This window comes from Cydia fagiglandana, chromosome 22, assembly GCF_963556715.1.
Source record: "Cydia fagiglandana chromosome 22, ilCydFagi1.1, whole genome shotgun sequence".
Taxonomy (NCBI): domain Eukaryota; kingdom Metazoa; phylum Arthropoda; class Insecta; order Lepidoptera; family Tortricidae; genus Cydia; species Cydia fagiglandana.
This window is the reverse complement of record NC_085953.1, coordinates 4,784,865-4,799,675: the sequence shown is the minus strand read 5'-3', so window position 1 is coordinate 4,799,675 and position 14,811 is coordinate 4,784,865. Positions and strand designations below refer to the sequence as shown.

Here is a 14,811-nt window from a genome sequence, read left to right as displayed (position 1 = left end):
TGCTGGGATGTTTGCTGAGGCGGGCGTCGATTGTTATCAAGCGACCTTGCGTGGGCGCGCCGCATCCCTGATGCGCCGGGTGCGGGACAGTCCCAACACCATCTTGAGAGTGATAGCGGAAAAACCAGACTGTCCCATAATGCTCCACTGTGAGGGACTCCATCCCCCTACAAGTGTGATACAGTGATAGCAAAAATTAAGAGTTTGACTACCACTGTATTATATCTATTTGTCAATTTTAATGTGTATAACTATGTTGTGTTTATGTGTAATTCTTGTATGTTTATTGTTGTGTACCTATAGCTATGTGTGTAAATCACATGAAATAAATAATTTTGAATTTGAATTTGAAAAGCCGGCCTTCAGACTATGGTAGCAAAAATATTCTTAATGTCTCCCTTCTTTATACTTAATATCAGTTTCTAAGAACAGCTGCTCGCGGTAGATAAATAAAACCAATAATTGAAGGCGACACCCGATCCGAGTCAAGGGCGGGCTAATGGCTCGGCAAATTGCGAAAGGGCTGAGGTTGAGGTTTAACACTGACTTGTTTCGAATTACATCCTCCATCGATCCCATTTTTGTGTAACTAAGGTTACATAATAAGAATAAGCTCAGCCTGTAGGGTCAAGGAGGAAACAGTGGCTCGGTAGAAAACGCCGGGTACAGTGGCTCACTCAACCTAATTTTAACACGAGAGAGGCGATATTTGAGCGACTGAACCACTGTTCGACCTGAGCCACTGTTTCCGCCTTGACCCTAGAGCTCTCAGTGCTGGGCACCTCTACCTCACGAGAGAAATTGGTGTACAGTCTCCAAGCTGCTCAAAAGTGGGCTGCGGACCATCATTGACGAGTACCTATTGATTTCTTTCACCGAAAAACTACCTATAGTGGTGGATATAAAATGATATTCCATTCATAAAACTCAAAAACCGCCCAAACCTCCAGATTTATTTAATCTTTATTGCACAAAATTAATGCTATGAGGCCTTCTCTACCAGTCAACCTTCGGGCAACGCAGAGAAATTGTAGGCGGTGCAACATACATATTATGCAGCAGCAGATTAACTTGATTAAACTCTTGTTACAAAATGAAAACCTAGTAATAAAATTAAGATGATTAAAAATCGTGGAATTACCTACTCCAAGCTATGAAAAAGCAAAAAAGCTAAGCACTAATGATAAACTAAGCACATACTTATTTTCATAATTTCCAGACCACAAACTATCTTCCTTGGCGCGGAAATAACTTTAGCAAGCTAGCCTAACTGGATAGCAACACCGGCGAACCCACGATCGATCCACCCAGGCGGGTCCATTCCTACCGTTCACCGACCCAAAAACCAGTCTAAGTCCATTTTCTGATAAAGCATATTTATCATGCGTCTACAGGTCAAGTTAGGATGGACTTGAGAATGCCGCGGGCGCTTGAAGCGATGGTAATTTTCGGCCGGGTCTAGCTTTGCGACAGACCTCGGTTCCTAATATAACCTGCCGGCGTATTATGGATGGATTTATCCACGAGATAAAATAACTGTCACTTTTTAACACCACGGGATAGAAAGTGACAGACAACGTTTTATCACGCTGTCACGTAGACAAGAACGACCATCATATCCGTACTGGCTTTATGTACCTACGGCAATGCTGATTTAGGTACATAAATCAGCAGTACCATGTTTTGAGACACGATTACATTGAAATTTATTGGTCGATAACTGGGTTTGACAGTTAATAAGTTAGTTTTACTGGGCATTTTCCGCAAATGGCATCAACTGTGCGTATTTTGCGTGAAACGCGGTAACCCTAATATGTTGTATGGGTTTTTTAGAATGAGCAGTTAGGTCTCAAGTCGCGAGATGGACCTGACGATGAACTTCAAAGAAGTGCGAGGGAACTCGGCTCGTACTCTAACCACCGCAGATCCTCCACGAAACCTAGCAAGGTCTTGGTTGCTAACTGCCTCCTTCAGTGTGCACGGATTCCCTAGGTATTGGTTCCTGTATACTTCTACCTGTTTACAGTCTAGGAGAATATTTTTGTTGTTTCCTCTTCGTCCATGCACGCTCTGCACATGGGGCTGTCAGTTTTACCCATAATATGTATAGGTGTTTGTTTACTGTGTTATGTTGATAATTTATCATTTAGATAAAGTTCTCACAAAGAAATTAGGATACTTAAAAGAAAACTTTGAGGAAATCGTTAATGATAATAGGTTTGGGAACTAGGAAATGTTTTTCACAACACCAGCTCGTAAAGACTCTCTTTATTGTTCAAAACCTGATGAGAACGTAACATTTTATCCGAAAGAGTGGCAAAGTAAAATTGACTTTTAAGTATATATTGACTTTTAATACTGATAATGTTGAAAGACAAATATTTAATAGTAATCATTTGGATTTGATTTGTAATCTTTCACTTGCTCGAGTTAGATATATAGAGTTAGATCAAGATAAGTCTGCAATGATTTTAATAGCACACGCGCAGTGCAAGTGTTATTACAAACGTCAATCTTCTATGAAATTGTGACGTGTAACACTTGCGCTAGGTGTGCTATCAAAATCGTTGCAGACTTATCTTGGTATAACTACTAAACTAGAAAGCAAGATGTTTTGGTAAGCGTTGCAGTATAGGTAGCATTTAAGTATTGTTAAAGAGTAAGTGCTTTTGGCTTTATAGATTTTTGCCATTGTCAAATTAAGGATGACTCACGCTAGACCGGGCCGTACCCGTACCGAGGCGCCCGATATGTCATTTTCTACGACGGCTGATCGGTGATCATATGGTGCATGATCAAAACGAAGCTCCGGAAGCTCCGGTCTTAGGATTAAGGTAACCCTCAATACACCTTAATACTATTCTCGCACTAAAATATCTTAAATAATATTGAATAGAAATGTAACAATGTTCAGAAGTCAGCGCAGAAACGTCTAAGAGAAGACCTTAATTTTCTCATTTCCCGAATATCGGAACTCTCGCAGACAATTCGTTTCCCTTCGTAATTGATTCGATTATGCGGCCTATATAGATATTGGGAGGCTCGGTTCATAGACTACCTAACTTAGTAGACTCCACATTATTGAATATAAAATATAACACAAACGAAACAAATAGGTAAGCACTTATGCTGCTTACACTAATAGTTTTATGAAAGTGACTGCCATTGCCATCTGATCTTTCAACCCAGTGGGGAAACCAAGCATTATTAAAATTAGTCCGGTTTACTGACGATGTTTTCCTTCACGAAAAAGCAACTGGTAAATATAGAATTATATAGGTATCGTATAAGCACATAAGTTCCCAAAAACTTTTTAGTACAGTCAACTGTAAAAATATAGGTGAATAAGTACATCATATTCAAAAATATGACACATAGCTCTTATATCAGCGAATTAAGAACTACGGGACATATTTTAGAGTAAGTAAGTTATATGCACCCATGTTTTTACACTTGACTGACAAGCCGGGGTTTGAATCCGCTACCCCCGGATTGAAAGTCGCACGCTCTTACCGCTAGCCCACTTATCAACGCTTCACTTGTCTTACTTGCTCTGTGTGCCAATTATTGGAAGGTGATCTGCGATTCGGTTGGATGTTCCAATGTGAAAGAGAAGTATTTTAAATGTAAAAAGACAGTACTTTTAAGCTCTACAGAGACTGGAGAGAGAGAATTGGGGAGAAACGTAATTAGTCAAAATGTCTGTGACATTTATTTACATTTCTATTGGGACCATGTCTCTTTCAGATGTTTTTTGTTTTAAGGAAAGTTCTTGGGATTCCAAGGTTTTTGGTTTTGGCATTTCGTTTAATTAGCTTTTTACAATTTAATAACCCGTTATGATTTTCCAATCAGACAGGCAAGCCCCCTACGCAGTGGCGGATTTGCAGTCTTTGCCGCCCTAGGCTCCAGGCCCTGTAGCCCCTTTTTCAGCACCCATCATTTTGACTACATTTTGAGTTATTTCTTGTTATCATCAGCGAATTTTTTGTCACAATTTGCTGCCCCTAAATATCTTGCCGCCTGGCGTTAGGGCAAATCCGCCACTGCCCCTACAAGTAAACTAAGTCATCGCAAGACGCATGTTTTTATTTTAATGTTCTATTTCACTTTGTCTTTTATTTAAGGTGGTTCTCCTTGCTCGATTTTCATACAACTTTCTTGGCACCCTAGCTCCTATTATATAGGGTTTCTTCACTTGTATATGTAATGTTTGGGTAGTATATATATTTCTGTCTTCGCAGAACGTAAAAAAATACTAGATTTTGATTAAAATTATTAAGAAAAAAGCCTTTGAATATTGGTAAAATTTTGCCTCATTGCTTGTTTGTGTGAGTGATGCTTATAGTATCGGTGTAATTCTAACATGGCGACTTCATTTGACAAGCAATCATTTTTAATTTGTCAAAGGTGTAACAGATGGCACTTTAAAACCGCAACACAGATTACCTGTGTATTTTGTTTTATTTTCACTCAATAGAGGGAGGTATATTTAATGCACAAAGCATGTTACGAGTATACCTACTCATTTAAGAATCTCCTTTCTGATATAATTTCATTCCCAGATTTAATATAACTTAATAATTATTATGATTATTACACAATAAAATACATTAATATATTTATAGAAAGGTCAGTCCAAACAATCATTCGCGTTACGGTCGTCCACCGAAAACCCTTGTGAATTCTGCTTTCGTTTCGGTAAATGTTCTCTGGAAAAGCCTATATTTATTGTAACAATGATTTTTAAACTAAAATACCTAGCTATATTTTTCTCAAAAATATATATAGTAGTGGACCCTATAATGGACGTGGAACCAGTTATGGGACAAAAAACCACAAATCCTCTAAAATAAGTATCTAAAAATAGTTTATAAACACTGTCTGTATATTATCATAAATATGAGTCTTAGAGCTGTTTCAATTTAAAGTTTCATTAAATTTGGTTATTTTTTAAGAAATTGGCGTCAACCCAAAAGTTGTCGTGTCACTGAAAAAAAATACCACTACGAATTCTTAACAACTTCGCTAAGAGAGGTGAGTTAATTTATTAAATTTTAATTAATTAATACTCGATGAAAACTAGAATGTGTTTTGTTAATTGCATTTACCATGAGATAATGTATACAACACACTATGTTGTGACTCCACAGATGTAAAAAAAATAGTGGTATTTGGCCCAATCCCATTATAGGAGCTGTAAAACTGCATGCCTCCTATAATGGGACAATTGACATTATAATGCTTGCCATGGCATAATTTCATGTTTAAACAATACAGAAGTAAAATGTAGTTACGAAATACGTCAACCAGGAGGTATTCTCGGACTTCGCATAAATTAATATCGTTTTTCCAAACTTTTATTTAACTTGCCCTGTTAGTTTGTGTGGGTCAAATTTTGGTAACTGAATTTGAGCCACTTTTCGATTTCCGATACAATTGAATTTTTTTGTAAGTACGTAATTAAGTATGCAAATCTGATGATAATGCAATATTATATATGATAACATCGACCTGATCTTATGATGGAGACAGGAGGTGGCCATGGGAATTTTATCGAAATAAACCCTAACTAATTGTGTTAGGTATATTAGAATTGTCTCGATGGATCTAATACAATAATAATTGGCTGTGGAAAGAAAAATACATTCATCGATAAAAGCTTATACCAAAAATTGATTTTTTTGCCATAACTTATACCCCATTTCAATATTTTATACTGATAGAGCAATGTCCATTATAGGGGGCCCATTACTGGATCCACGTCCATTACTGGGGGCCCATTACTGGAGCTTTGGTGTCCATGACTGGAGAAGAAAAAAACATAGTTTTAATTTGTTAAGTATGTGGAAACTCATTGCAATATCTTTGATACAACACGCCTAAAACATGAAAGACGGATAGGACTTTCATCTTTTAACACGCTAAGCGGTAGACCAGTTACATGTATAAGGGAAATATCATAAATACTCCAAATTTCTTCTTAAATGTCCCATGACTGGTGCTGTTACTATAGGTATGTGGAGAAAAATGTCATCTTCTTGTAAATAAACAAGATTCTATAATATCTTCTGCTTGTGCATAACAATAACATTAGTAGATGATACTTTTAGGGTTCCGTACCCAAAGGGTAAAACGGGACCCTATTACTAAGACTTCGCTGTCCGTCCGTCTGTCTGTCACCAGGCTGTATCTCACGAACCGTGATAGCTAGACAGTTGAAATTTTCACAGATGATGTATTTCTGTTGCCGCTATAACAACAAATACTAAAAACAGAATAAAATAAAGATTTAATTGGGGCTCCCATACAACAAACGTGATTTTTGACCAAAGTTAAGCAACGTCGGGAGTGGTCAGTACTTGGATGGGTGACCGTTTTTTTTTTGCTTTTTTTTTTGTTTTTTTTTGCATTATAGTACGGAACCCTTCGTGCGCGAGTCCGACTCGCACTTGCCTGGTTTTTTTTCAAAAATGCTGCCTTTCACCCGAGTTAAAACACTCTACTTTTCATTTCGCATACGAGGAAAGTAAAATGCATGTGTTTTTTTAAATACATTTTTATAGTAGGTATTTTTGAGAGTAGGTATTTTTGAGAGTAGGTATTTTCAATTAACAATTTGGCCAAAAGTAATTTATGGAATGGGTAGTCAAATATCAGAATGGAAATTGTATAACAAATCCATTTATACCCAAATTTCAATTGCTTATTGTAAAAAGAATAATAAAATCGTACTTGTAATTGGAACCTAAACTGCTCTAGTGCAGAAACGTATCATTTCCTGCACACCTTTTACAACAACAATGACCCTCTTTCATATATTCGGTCAAATTGTGCTTTTTGAAAAACTAATTATAGCCAGCCTTTTATGAATGTAGTATGATACCTTAGGGTATGGTGCTTTACGCACACTAGCGTCCCTTCCCCTCCCCCTGACGCAACCCACCCTTTTTGCATGAAATATGTCCCGGTTCACAGTTTTTTACATTTTTTGAGGAAAGTATACATTTTAGGAAAAAAAGTGTCAATGAAAGAAATAATCCTTAATAAATTCTTAATAAAAAAGGTCATATTCATTTTTTTTATATCATGCACCTAATTCATGTATTAGCTTGTCAAAATTCGAAATAACATAGTTTTTACTTAGGGTTCGAAACTCATTTATTATACACGGTGTAACATGAGGAAACTGAATAATTTTAGCAGCGTATTCCTGATCACATTTAGAGACAAAAATGTCCTATAAACTTTTTGGAAATTCGCCTAGTTTCAGAGTTAATACCAATAAAAAAAAAACAAGTTTCTATTGTTACATAGTTCAAAACGCCTTTTTGATGGCGATGTTGCTACTATGGGATTTAGTCTAAATATCCTTATTGATATGTCAAAAAGTGACAAGTAACACTTTACAAAAACTAAGTTTTACGAAAAAAAAAACCATTTTAAGTGACAATTTTTATATACAAATTCATTCATAAAATTAAAAAAAAAACCAAAAAAAATTTTTTTTTTGGCGAAATTGACCTAAACACATATTACATCTTTTCCTTTTTTTGACCTCATGTATACATTTTAGGATAAAAGTGTCAATGAAAGAAATAGTTCCTTATTAAATTCTTAGTAAAAAAGGTTATATATTCATTTTATAACACTTATTATACAAGGTGTTCTCAAGAAATGCGAAAGATTTTATTTCTGAGGTCAAATTAAAAGAAGGAAAAAATGTTTGTATGAGTTTAGGTCAATTTCGCCGAAAACAATTTTTTTTATTGTTTTTAGGGTTCCGTACTTCAAAAGGAAAAAACGGAACCCTTATAGGATCACTCGTGCGTCTGTCTGTCTGTCCGTCTGTCACAGCCGATTTTCTCCGGAACTACTGGACCAATCAAGTTGTAATCTGGTACACATATGTAAGTTTGTAAACAAATGAATTTTAAACATGGGGGCCACTTTTGGGGGGTAAATGAAAAAATTAAAAAATAAAAAATTTCAAACTATATCATGTTACATATCAAATGAAAGAGCTTATTGTAAGGATCTCAAATATATATTTTTTATAATTTTCGAATAAACACTTTAGAAGTTATTCAAGAAAATAGGCAAAAAATGACTATTCCCCCCTCCCCCTTTATCTCCGAAACTACTAGGTTTAAAATTTTGAAAAAATACATAAAATAGGTCTATGATGACAGGAAAACCTATTAGAAATGTACAGTCAAGCGTGAGTCGGACTTAATTACAGTTTTTGATCCGACTCCTACGGATTTTTTAAAGATTTCACTCACGTTTCGCATAAATAATGTTTAGTTTTAAGTTTATAAAATACATATGTATGTTAGTCTGTAAGGTATTTGTAATATGGGCCTTGTTCCCTGAATTAAATATCTAAATAAATAAATAAATAAAATAAAAAATACATTGTTAAAAATTGTGTAATATACGGAATCCTTGGAACGCGAGTCCGACTCGCACTTGGCCGCAATTTTTTAATTTTTTGAGTATATATGTATGTACATAAAAAGTAAATGTTATTGGTAAACTTGTCAGTTAACATGGATTTTTACTTTTTTTTCGGTAAACATAGTTTTTGCAACGTGTTACTTAATTGTCACTTTTTGACATATCAATAAGGATATTTAGACTAAATCCCATAGTAACAACATCGCCATCAAAAAGGCGTTTTGAACTATGTAACAATCATCATCATTTCAGCCTATATACGTCCCACTGCTGAGCACAGGCCTCCTCTCATGCGCGAGAGGGCTTGGGCTATAGTCCCCACGCTAGCCCAATGCGGATTGGATGTAACAATAGAAACTTGTTTTTTTTTTATTGGTATTAACTCTGAAACTAGGCGAATTTCAAAAAAGTTTATAGGACATTTTTGTCTCTAAATGTGATCAGGAATACGCTGTTAAAATTATTCGGTTTCCTCATGTTACACCGTGTATAATAAATGAGTTTCGAACCCTAAGTAAAAACTATGTTATTTCGAATTTTGACAAGCTAATACATGAATTAGGTGCATGATATAAAAAAAATGAATATGACCTTTTTTATTAAGAATTTATTAACGATTATTTCTTTCATTGACACTTTTTTCCTAAAATATATTCTTTCCTCTAAAAATGTAAAAAACTGTGTACCGGGACATATTTCATGCAAAAAGGGGGGGTTGCGTCAGGGGGAGGGGAAGGGACGCTAGTGTGCGTAAAGCACCATACCCTATGGTATCATACTACATTCATAAAAGGCTGGCTATAATTAGTTTGTCTTCCCCATACATTAGAACACAATTTAACCGAATCAATAGCATGAGAAATGAAACGGATATTTCTTGTTTTCTTTGCATTAGCATTTTTCTCTCGATAATTTAATCAATTTGCAACATAAGTAGAAGAATCCTCATATATCCATAAATATCAAAATATAAAAGGACATACATTTTCAGAAGAATTCCCCGTGCGACGTTGCCAAGTGGTTTAAAGTACAACATGCTCGCAACGTTTGGATGTCAATAACTCGACAATGAAAAATTATATTTCAAATCAATTCAAACTTGATATTTTTGACAGTAATGGGTTACTTAAATAAGAAGGCATTTTTCGCCCGGGTCTACTATGGTCAAATGGTCTAGTGGCTTTTAGCTACTGAGTATAAGTCTAACAAGTTGAACAGCATGACAGGGTTCAAACCACGAACAAAGACTCATTTCTTTTTGTATTTATTTATTTATTTTGTTTCATCTTTTTGGAAATTTTATATGCCTTATTTTAAAAGTTATTTTAAGTAAATGTGTTGTATTTGATTATTTCATGTAGGTATATCATTTCAATAAAATTTTGGAAACTTATTTTATACCTGGTCAAGCAAATCTTGTCAGTAAAAAAACCGGGCAAGTGCGAGTCGGACTCGCGCACGAAGGGTTCCGTACCATAATGCAAAAAAAACAAAAAAAAAAGCAAAAAAAAAAACGGTCACCCATCCAAGTACTGACCACTCCCGACGTTGCTTAACTTTGGTCAAAAATCACGTTTGTTGTATGGGAGCCCCATTTAAATCTTTATTTTATTCTGTTTTTAGTATTTGTTGTTATAGCGGCAACAGAAATACATCATCTGTGAAAATTTCAACTGTCTAGCTATCACGGTTCGTGAGATACAGCCTGGTGACAGACGGACGGACGGACGGACGGACGGACAGCGAAGTCTTAGTAATAGGGTCCCGTTTTACCCTTTGGGTACGGAACCCTAAAAAGGCGCGAAATTCAAATGTTCTATGAACGATATCCCTTCGCGCCTACATTTTTCAAATTTGCCGCCTTTTTCTACTGACAAGATCTGCTTGACCAGCTATACTTCGTCGATAGTTGACTTCTTTCTTATATACCTATTCTGCGATCCTAATTAGCCTCATGCATGACTTTTTTTTAATTATTTTAATCATTATTTATATCCTTTGAAATCGGAAAATAAAAATACTTTTATAAATCTTCCCATAATATTATTAAAAAATAATTAAAATACTGAAAATATTTTACTCACGTAAGTTTAGTTTCGAAGAATAACATACGCTTAAAATAATTCAAAAGAGAATGCTAAAATTATAAAATAAAAAAAAACTGGCATTGTCGGGGTTTGAACCATGTATCTTAGCTACAATCTGATTTTTTTCAAAATAGAGGCTACGGGTGCCACGAGCACATGACATTTGATGGTCGAAAACATTAGTTGCTTCTGAATGCGTTGTAATTCTTAATCGTTGCTCAAACAAGAATTTATTATTTAATTTCCAATCTTTTTTCAACAATAAACATTTCATCCGCTGCGCCCTCTAGGTTACTTTACTGTAACATTACGAATGTGCTGACATTTGACACTGACTTTAAGGTGACTTTAAGTACGTAAGTGTGCGTGAATGCAAGAAATTGCAATATTTTGCAGTTGGATTCCGGTAATAACGAAATGAGACAATGTTGAGTTGAACATGTCTCGATTTAGATGTAGTATTTTTTATAGTTTTCGCACATATCAACACATCTTATGAAACTTTGTATTTTGGGAGAAATAGTGAAAATCCACAATTCGTGCACAGTGACGCCATCTTTTGGCTGATAATCGGCATCCCATCCCTAGACATCCACCTTAACTGATATAATTATTGACATGACTGTTCTCGAAATATTAATTTAATTTTATCTTTTTCCATACCCCAAGGGGTTTTATGTACTGTACTACTTAGTGTGTTTTTTTTAAACGTCGAATGCAAATAAAGAAATGAATGAATGAATGAAATGAAGACATCGCAGGGGTGCTTCTGCTAATTCGGATACAATAAATAATGTGTCTTATGTTTTTTTTTTTCTTAGCCTATTTGTGTCCCACTGCTGGGCAAAGCCCTCTCCCCCGGTTCTCCATTAGGTATTATATGCGAAAAAAAAAAAACGGGAAAACCCTTTTTCGTTACATTTACCCGTAACATTTCAGCGTTAAGTTACAACTACGACATTAATCATATTCAAGGTTAAGTTAACTTGTCAAGTCTAGACGAAAATAGAACTTTATTAAAATTTCATCCGGCTTTTCACCGTAGCCATTATCAGGCCTTTGTCAGCATTGTATCACATCTTATAACAATAGATATAGATATAGGTAGACACGATAAAATTGGATTAGGAACTTTAATAACAAAACTTCGAGACACAGACATATTAAATATATTAAGAACGGGTCACTCACAGATTTTAAGTCGAAAAACGCTCGACATGTTTCACTCCGTATCGATAATGACACTCCTCGGCACGGAGTGAAACATGTCGAGCATTTTTCGACTTAAAATCTGTGAGTGACCCGGTCTTAATAAATTTAATATGATTAGGAACTTTCTGCCCGATTCGAATTTTAAAATACCTATGTCAAAATAGATCTATAAACGATATGGATTAGATATGTCAGTGTCAAAAGTGACGTATTTTTTTGAAGAAACGTCACATTTGACACTGACATATCTAATCCATATCATTTCTAGACCTATTAACCGACGTATCTTATAGTTCGAATCTGGCCGTTTGTCAGCTTTTTAATGGTATGTTGGGGTAAGTTCAACAAATGGAGAAATTTTGATTCTTTTTTTTTTTAGTTATGTTTATTCTTCAGGTGTAGACCAGAGATTAAGAAATAAAAGGTTATGGGCCCGATTCGGATTATGAAATAGACATCTTTTAGACATCACCAAGTTACGACAACGATATGTTTAAGATCTAACCTGTCAAATTTGACATTTGCGCGATTCTGGAGATACTCTTGAACGATTTCCACAGGATATGACTTAGAGATCTAATTCACATCTAATAGATCTCTTACTCTATCTAACGTAAAAGTGACATTGGTTGCCCGAATTGCGCTGCAAAAGAGAACTAGTTGATATCTAAACTATAACGTATTTAGAATGGATCTAGTACGTGTCGTCTCTTGTGAATATCTTGAAGTTCGAATACGGCAGTATATTTCAACATTGACTTTCATTTTCTTTTGTTTCGCAGGTTTCATGTAGGTGCTCAAACGTTTGAACAGCTCCTGCCTTGCCTTAGCAACAAAATGATGTTTGCAAAAAATACAATACAAATTTCGGCATATCATGACCGGCCTTTCATCAATAATGTAACTAGACAAAAGATTAAGTTTCAGACCGAACCCGGCCATTATATAACCCGACAACTTGTCCAAACTTGTCCTTGACATAAAATGCGGCAAACGTACTATCGGGTGCAGCGACGGTTGAGCATGCTACAGTTCGTTTTCAAATGCACCCTAGACGCGGTCACTTATTTACATTATCCACCAATGGGAACAGTCCAAGATTTTTGACCAGTAACTCTAAAATTTCAATATAAACGTAACGTGCCTAACAATACGGTACAATTTGCAACGGATATGAAATCGAAAGGAGTAGCTTTTTTTATAAGTAAATCACCAAGAAACATCTGGCTAGTAACACTTAAAATTGAATGCATTCTAATGACCCAACTCAAATTCCTTACCTCGCAGTTTCGGTTGTAAAATTAAATCTCTTGACGACTTTCCTTTTTTCTAGACACGTTTGTTTTATCTAAGTCTCAAAAAAGTTGAGTGCTTGACGAGTTCAACAAAGATCAATAAATAATACTATTGATGTGTTTAATTTATATTATAATATAGGTTAGAATAAAATATACTTAACTACTTTTATAATAAATATTTAAGTGGGGTATCCCATACAACAAACGTGACTTGTTTGCCGTTTTTTGCGCAATGGTAAGGAATCCTTCGTGCGCGAGTCATAATAATTCAGTTGCCAAATAAATAATTGGTAGCTTGCTCATATTGAAATATTTTAACGCTTTTGTTGCCAAAGTAGGTATTCATTTTAGTACCTATTTCTATTTTTTAAGCTACTGAAATCCGATTAATTAGTTGACCGGTTAAATACGTGCCCAAAAAAGTAAGGGTCGTTAAACAATTTAAGATTCGTTCAAGCGGGCAGATGTTAAGTTAAGACGCCGCACGGTCTCTGCACGCAAAGTGCGCAAAATTTAACAATTCTGGACAAACATTATGGCTATTAAAAAAAGTTTCCACGTATTCTTGGTCGCACAATTGTTTTACGGGCACCAGATGTGTAATCTTTCTAACATAGAATGCCCTTTAAAATGCAACTGATAACGATGGTCAACACATGTTTGGGTTGGTCAGGTAAGAACCCAAAAACAATATCGATGCAATATACTTAAGGCACGACTGTGATTGGTTGTAATACTTGTAATATAAAAAGGCGTGACGTTTTAAAGTTTTGGGTGCAAGCGATTTTCGTTGAGAAATGCTCAACCGTCGCTGCACCCGATAGTACCTGGGTAGGCGTCGCCGTCTCCGTCGTCATGGCTTCGATGCTGGCTAGTCTAGTCTTCCTCTTCTTCTGACATCGGCAGCAGCCTCTTAGTGACAGCGTAGAACCTACCTACCACCCCGACTAAACCGACATAGCCTACGCTATCGATTTTCCAATGTCCTTGCACGAGCGCTATGCGAAAGTTCTCACTACCATATTTAAAAAAGTCCAATTCCAAATTCGAAATACGACGCCTAGCGGGCCGCCATTTTAGTTCCCCGAATTAAGTTTCATTTCCACACTTAAAACTAACTTATATAACTCGGTAATTAGAAAAAAACACTAAGCAACAGTGAAAGCCGTAAGCAGTATTGACATTAGCAGGATTAAGGTTATTTTTAACGTTATTTTTACACGCAAATTCCGCTTTTCGAAGCGGGTTGTTGCTTTAGGTTGCGGGGGTGTACAAGAATTTAGCCGGCTTTCGACGACAAGTGAGTAGGGTGGGGTAGGGCGGTAGTGCGGCTGCGCGAGGGCGCTTTATTGTGTGCGTGATATGCGTGTATGCTATTATCCCTGCCAGTATACCAAGAGCTCCCCAGCCTCGCGTCTCCTTTGTATTTGTCGAAACAAATGGGGTGTTAGCTCTGATTGTCGCGGGTCAAGTTTATCTGGTCGGGATGAATGTATTCACAAACACAATCGATAATGCAGAACTCTCAGATGGTAGGAAATGTCAGACGGGCTGTCGGTCCCACAAAGCGCTTGGAACAGATTCGCGACATTTCGTTATTGGTCATAATCTGATGAATATAATGCAGTTTAATATAATATTGCCATGCATTCATTTTCTTTATATTAATGTTGGAAATAAAGAAAAATTGAGTATAAAAAAAACAGAATTTATAATTATTATTGTACAGATGACAATACCTACTGAATTTATAT

At 35.8% G+C, this 14,811-nt stretch overlaps 1 protein-coding gene across 1 annotated transcript in view; it reads right to left on the bottom strand.

Moving 5' to 3' along the window:
• The window catches only part of LOC134675628 (ankyrin-3-like), a 69,166-nt gene extending 54,494 nt beyond the window's left edge, over positions 1–14,672 (bottom strand). Inside the window, exon 1 of the mRNA XM_063533957.1 lies at positions 13,885–14,672. Within this exon, the coding sequence (XP_063390027.1) occupies positions 13,885–13,914 (30 nt within the window). The 5' untranslated portion in view covers positions 13,915–14,672. The remainder of the gene's footprint in view (positions 1–13,884) is intronic.
• Between the last annotated feature and the right edge of the window lie 139 nt (positions 14,673–14,811).